Source organism: Sycon ciliatum, chromosome 7 (genome assembly GCF_964019385.1).
Source record: "Sycon ciliatum chromosome 7, ocSycCili1.1, whole genome shotgun sequence".
Taxonomy (NCBI): Eukaryota; Metazoa; Porifera; class Calcarea; order Leucosolenida; family Sycettidae; genus Sycon; species Sycon ciliatum.
In genome coordinates this window covers 30,759,326-30,766,453 of record NC_088649.1, presented here as the reverse complement: position 1 = coordinate 30,766,453, position 7,128 = coordinate 30,759,326, and the positions used below count along the sequence as shown (strand labels likewise).

Here is a 7,128-nt window from a genome sequence, read left to right as displayed (position 1 = left end):
CTGCAACCAGGACCAAGGGGTGCTAGCACTAGTATTTCCAGTCAAGTGACCCTGGATAAGGCGACCACTTGGTAACAGAGACCACATTTTGAAGATCCCTTGAGCGGTCGTGTTAGGCAGGTTTCAATGTAATAGTTAGTCTATGTACACAGTACATGTAGTACATAAACACCGGCACCCTCTGGCAAGCTTTGCTTTCTTCAACTAACTAATTACTCTATTTGTACCTCTCAGGCCACGATAGGTAAGAAATATAGAAGATACTCGGGCTGCTGTGTGCTAACTATAGACAGCATACTTCGAAGTACAGTAAAACCTCGTTAGGAAGAACACTGATAAGACAAAATAATGTTTGCCTAAGAAGAACTAGTATTCGTAACTGTATTGGATAAACCCCTGTGTATTCACTGTGTAAAACATACAAGTGTGGATAAGAAGAACTCCCGTTATTACTGTGGTGTCAGACAGAGTTTATTCACAACTAGCAAGGAGGACAACAAACGAAGAACAACATTCCAAGCAGTGTGCGAACACAAAAGGGAAGTGTGTACGAGCGCATATGGAAGCAGGAGCTCTAGGCGGGTGCATACGGGGTGCGGGAGTTGCACCATATACGGAAGTATGCCATATACATCATGCCCCTCCTGAGATAAAAACGTACAAGTGTTTATCTAATCAACAAAAAAATAATGTGAAAATTGCATGTGCGTAGCAAATGACATGTCGCGGAGCAGCAGCAACTTCCAACAGACTTGTAAAAGGGATAATTGCAAAAATTATATACATGAAGGTTTTCAACTGCGAAACAATGGGAATGACAATTGAATAGGTACAATGGACATCAACAACTGAACAGAGCGAGTGTTAATTGTACGATTGTCCACGCGTTGAAATAATGTTAAAGGGGACATTCTGTCGCCGGGGACGTTGGCTTGTTCGAGGTGGTACCTGAACAGTTGACTGTGGCGACGACTGAGTCACAGGGACTGCTTGCGGTGCAGCGTCGGGTACGGGAGATGATGCAGGCATGGCTGTTGAAGCTGGAGTAGGAGGACGGTACGGGCGGAGGTAGCGACGGTTGCGCCAATATACGCGTCCACTCGGTAGCTTGACGTAGTAGTCGCGGTGGTCACCGATAGCCACGACAACGCCGCGGGAAGACCACCGTTTTGTCTTCGGGTGCTGAATGTCAACGTGCGTCCCGATAGACAAGTGAGAAAGCTCTCGGTGAGGCTGACTGGGAGGCTGGTCTACTCGATCAACATCATCCATGTCAGATGCGGTGTCTTGCCAGTGGGAGTCGAACTGGCTCCATTGGGCGAGAACGAAGGAGACGAGTGGGCGACCATACAGTAACTGGGCAGGACTCTTTCCCGAAGTGCCAGGAGTATTGCGCCACTCGAGAAGGCCACGCTGGAAAGCATCGGTGTCTAGATTACCATCATTGGTAGTCTTTTCCACCAGGTACTTCATTGCCTTCACGGCTGCCTCCGCATGTCCGTTCGACTGCGGGTAGTGAGGGGACGACTTGATATGACGGATTCCCCAGCGCTCGCAAAATTCAGCAAATCTGTGAGACGCAAACTGAGGACCGCCGTCCGTTGAAATGACCTGTGGTACGCCTACATCTGGGAACCACCTGCGGAAATGACGAATGACGTCAGCTGATGTGGCTGAGTGACCAAGCTTGGCTATGCATGGCCATCCGGTTAAGCGGTCGACGAATACCAAATACTCGCAACCTTGGCAACTGAAAAGGTCAGCACTAACACTTTCGAATGGCAAAGTGGGCTTGCGGTCAGAAATGGGCGGTTCGGCAGACTGAGACGGCTGAAATTCACGGCATGCATCACAGCTGCGGACTAGCGTGTCTAACTCACTGTTCATTCCGGGCCAATACACTGTCTGACGAGCACGTCGTTTGGTACGGGTCAGACCTTGGTGGGCTGCGTGAAGGTCGATCAGCGTTGACGCACGCAGAGAGGCTGGGACGACTATGCGTAGACCTTTCAGGACTATGCCATTGTCGGTGGACAAATGTTCACGCACGTTCCAATACGCACGAAGAGGCTCGGGCAGCTGCTTTTGTGCTGAGGGAAATCCGTTCTGGATATACCCGAGTAGCATCTGGTAGTCAGGATCAGATGCTGCTGCGGCACGGAGCTTAGCGAACTGGAGACTCTGGGGACCATCTTGGAGTAGACAGATACGGATACTGCGGCAGAACAGTGCTGGATCTTCTCCAAGTTCATCATCACTAGTCGGGATTGATACAGGATGTCGTGAGAGGGCGTCTGCGAATACGTGCTCTGAACCCTTACGCCACGATGCTTTCACTTGATACGGACGAAGTTTCATGATCAATCGGAGTAGACGAGAGTTCTCAATCTGGTCAAGGGTGTAGCTGTTGATAATCGGTACAAGCGGACGATGGTCGGTGATTAGTGAGAACTGTGCACCAGATAGATACAAGCGGCACTTGTGCACTGCCCAGACGACTGCGAGGCACTCGAGCTCGATTACAGCGTACCTTGTTTCAGCGTCAGATAAGAAACGACTTCCACACTGGATGAGGTGCCATTGCTGGTCATCATGCTGTTGCCATAGGGCAAATCCAAGGCCATTCTTCACAGATGCATCAGTCTCGAGACGGAGAGGCTTGCCAGGCTGGAAGAAAGCTAACACTGGTGACTCAGTCAGGATGGCTTTGACGGCTTGGAATGCTATGGTGTGCTGCTGATCCCAGGCGAACTCATTGCTGGTTTTCAGGAGTGGGCGAAGCGGCTCACTTAGTTCAGCAATGCGCGGTGTGAAGTCGCTGCATTGGTTGACCAAACCGAAGAACGAGCGGAGGTCAGTGCGGTTGCAGGGCACTTCGAACTGGCGAATGGCAGATGTCTTGCTACCATCAACGGCATAACCATCAGCATTGATGACGAATCCGCAGAACTGTACTTCACTAGCGCCGAATACAAACTTGTGTGGGCTGAGCGTAATGTGATGCTCACGGGCACGGTGAAGGACGTCACGAACGTGGGTGACGTGGTCTTGAAAATCGACGTCATGTACTAGGCCGTCATCAACGACTTTGACGAAGTTAGCGAGGCGGTCAAATGCTGCGTCTGTGCGGCAGTTGAATTCGTCACCTGCTGAGGACAGACCTTGAGGGTTGCGGCAATAGCGATACCGACCCCAGGGCGTGATGAATGTCGTGAGCGGCTTCGAGTCGTCGGACAGGGGTATTTGCCAGTACCCATGACGAGCGTCGAGTGTGGTGAAGAAACGGGCTTTACCAATAGCTGTCACGGCGTCACGCGGAGTACGAGCTGGGTGTGTTGGTCGGCAGACTTGGTCGTTGAGTTTACGCAAATCAACGGTGAGGCGCTTCTCGTTAGAAGACTTCTTATCTGCGATGACGATCGGGTGGCACCAGTCTGACGGTTCAGTGACTGGCTCAATAATTCCATTGATCACCATATCATCCAGTTGAGATTTTATCTGGTCTCGGAATGCGAATGGGATTGCGCGGGCACCATTAACACGAGTTGGTGTGGCGTCAGATTGAAGCTTTATCTCCATGGGAGGACCAGCCATGGGCTTCAATTGGGAGTCGTCGAATACATCAGCAAACTCTTGCATCAGCTGAGTCTTAACATCAGCAATGTCTGCACTACTGGGTTCGGACTTCACACGGGAGATCCGCGGCCAGGACTCAGGGAGAATGCCAAGAGCACGGAGAGATTGGCATGACAGCAACGCCTCATCGAGGTCTTCATATACATGAAGTAAAGTGGTGTGCTGGGCTGAGCCAATGGAGAGCGTGGCAGAAATCTTTCCCAGGCTAACCAGAGAGGTGCCGTTTGCTGCTGAAACAGTGTCGGAATCGACGGCAAGGTTCTCAGGGAAGCCACCTAGCTGGGAAAGATGTGCTGGCCCAATGGCGTCTACATCACTGCCGGTGTCTGGAATCCATGTCATGGCTTCGGCGGTCGGTTCTGTGTTGAGCTGCGTGTGGACACTGAGTTCTAGACCATGTCGAACGGAGGCACGTTGCAACTTAAGTTGGCCGACTTTGCCGGATGCTGTTGGTTTGCCTTTGTGCGGGCACATGGACTGGAAATGTCCGACACGTTGACATCCGTTACATTTGCGTGACTTCGCAGGACATGTGCCTTTGGTGTGGGGACTGCGACCACAGCTGGGACACTTGTCACCTGCGGGCTTGTCTGGTGTAGACTTCACGGGTGCGGGCCGGCTCGCCTTCTGCTGTTTATAAGATGATTTCTTAGCTGCGTGCACGTGACCACTGGAGGGAATGCCAGAGGAAGTTTGGCAGGCTGCTTCCTCAGCACGGCAGAGCTTCACGGTTGCCTCCAGATCCAAGTTCTGGAGGGCCAGCAGCTTGTGACGCACGTCGTCCTCAAATACGCCAGTCACAATGCGGTCACGTAGTATGTCATTGTTGAATTTCAACAGGCCTGCCTTGCAGGGGTTGCACATCGCCTGGTTGCAGTTATGACATACTGAACACCCAGAAAAGTCACACGCGTGAAACAGTTCACGGAGGGCCGTATAAAAGGAGTCAAATGATTCCCCACGCTGCTGCCGTCTCTTGTAAAATTCGATTCGGTCGAGCAGCGGGTTCCTCTGCCGCCGGATGTACTGCTGGAGGACCGGGATGGCATCAGCAATGTCAGCGTCTTCCGGGAAGGCGATAATGCCTTCTCGGATGAAACGGCGCAGGTCCTCATCTAGGGCCTGGCGGAACGCTGACATACGTGTATGGCGGTCGTGGCTGGCGAGACATTGGCATTGCGCATAGTCACGCCAGGCCTCCTCCCAAGCGGTAAATTCTGCCATTGTGGCAGTAGATAACAATACTGGTCGTTCTGCGGACACAGACTTGGGTGCGGGTGGGGTTGTAGAACTAGTACTGGTCTGGTTGGACATCCTTTCCATCAGGGTCTGAAACTGTTGATCTCGCAGTGCAGACGCCTGTGCCTGAGTTGTCAGGAGCTGCAGGAGCGTGGCGACGTCAGGCACTCCATTACCAGAAGGTGCTGCGGGATCGCTGCTCGCCATGCTGATCACAAATGCTCGTTGTGACAGCTCACACGACTACGTCCTACGAAATAAATTGAACAACACTCCTATCTAAAACGAACTAACAAACTGACTGCAGGGTAATCTAATCCAAATCCAACGGAGTGCTACACTGCTACTGGGCCAGGTAAGACACTACAAACTAGGTTGGTGTGGACAGAATGGAAACTACAGGACGAAATGTTCACTGCGCCATGTGGTGTCAGACAGAGTTTATTCACAACTAGCAAGGAGGACAACAAACGAAGAACAACATTCCAAGCAGTGTGCGAACACAAAAGGGAAGTGTGTACGAGCGCATATGGAAGCAGGAGCTCTAGGCGGGTGCATACGGGGTGCGGGAGTTGCACCATATACGGAAGTATGCCATATACATCAATTACGAACAAATGCATGTATCATCAGGCTGCGTTTACACGACAACGCTGGGGTTGAAAACGCAAGAAAATCCTTTCGGATCCATGGTTCATTTACACGGTACGAAGAGCAAAACGTAAAAGTTGTACACCAAAACGGAAGAAAACCAAAACGCTGGCCAAGGTGGAAGAATTTGAAAACGGAAAAGTTCTGCCGGATAAATTTGGGTGTGTAAACAGTCGAAACGGTATGCTGGCCTCGTTTTCCGTCACGTGTTTTTCGTTTTCGGCCGTTTACACGGATCCGACAATCAAAAAAATTGTTTTTATAATTTTCGTCATGTGACGAGTGTTGTTTTGTGGCCTATTCCTGGAGTGTGATTGGTGCTTCCACGACAACACTTGGCACATGACGAACTTTTGCGGATCCTTTGCTCCCGTGTAGACGCGCGAAAACGATACAAACGGAGACCACCTCGGATCAGCTTTGATCGTGTAAATGCACGAAAACGAAAAAAGAAATGCGGGACTGAAAACGGAAAACTGGCCGTGCGTTGTCGTGTAAACGCAGCCTCAGTCCCTTGATGTTCGTCCTAGAGAGGTTTGACTGTACCGTAAACCTGTCAAGGCGACCACCTGCCCCAGAAGACCACTGCTACCAGGACCAGGGGATGCTATTTCCAGCCAAATGACCCTGGATTAGGAGACCACCTGGCAATGGAGACCACATTTTTAAATGTCCCTTGAGTGGTCGTCTTAGACAGGTTTCACTGTTACAGTGTAGAAAACAGCACGATCACTGAACCAGTTTCCCTTGTTCCAGACTGCAGCACCACTGCCCTGGCACTGACACCCTGAGCACCACGGCCACCAGACTGGCGGATGCAGCGCCTCGCAGCGCGGGTGACGTGGTACAGGCATCATGGTCATAGTAATATTATTATTATGGTCAACATCGTGAATAAGCCCCCCCCCCCTCCCCCTTTATAACAATTCGCCATCAACGGCACTTTCTTATGCAAGCAACCTCGTTACCGGCAAGTTCACGTTTTGCGTTATTCCCTGTGAAGAGCACCATGAAGAGAAGGGAACGAAAACGTTCGGTTCTAAACTTTCCCAGTGTTCATTATAGTGTTGAAACGATCTCACCGCGGTCCGCCACACTTCTGAAACCCTTCATTGGATCTCATTGGCTCAAACCTCTGGCTGGGTGTTTGAGGCGCTGATAAGCGACATGAAGAAAACCCACATAATTACATATACATGTACATGTACATGTACATGTATATGTATAGTCTTTGGGCGATGGTTGCACGTAAATGTAAATGTACATGTGCATTGTACATGTACACACACTGTATCATGTATGAATGAATGCACATGCTGGGATGGTACATGGACATGAACACTTTTGTACATATTTATTACAACATCTCAAGACTCGGTGGAAACACCGGCCAATGTTCTAGGGTTCCCAGTAAAAAGGCAACGCCTGTTGGGACCCCTAGTAAAATAATAAAATCTTCTACTACTACTACTACTACTACTAATGTTATGAGAGTGGGTGATTGCCAACCACCGCGAAAAATAAAAGTAAGGGAAGGGAAAACCAAGGAGTAGCAAAATCAGCAGCAACAACAACTGCGTAAAGAAAGAGAATTTCAAATAA

At 50.3% G+C, this 7,128-nt stretch overlaps 1 protein-coding gene across 1 annotated transcript; it reads right to left on the bottom strand.

Moving 5' to 3' along the window:
* Positions 1-864: 864 nt before the first annotated feature.
* On the bottom strand, positions 865-5,082 carry LOC135821828 (uncharacterized protein K02A2.6-like). The gene has a single exon (XM_065334824.1). The coding sequence runs from the start codon at positions 5,080-5,082 to the stop codon at positions 865-867; it is 4,218 nt and encodes a 1,405-aa protein (XP_065190896.1).
* Between the last annotated feature and the right edge of the window lie 2,046 nt (positions 5,083-7,128).

Coding starts and splice junctions, on each gene's coding strand:
- LOC135821828 (XM_065334824.1), bottom strand. CDS start 5,082: ATGGCGAGCAGCGATCCCGCAGCACCTTCTGGTAATGGAGTGCCTGAC.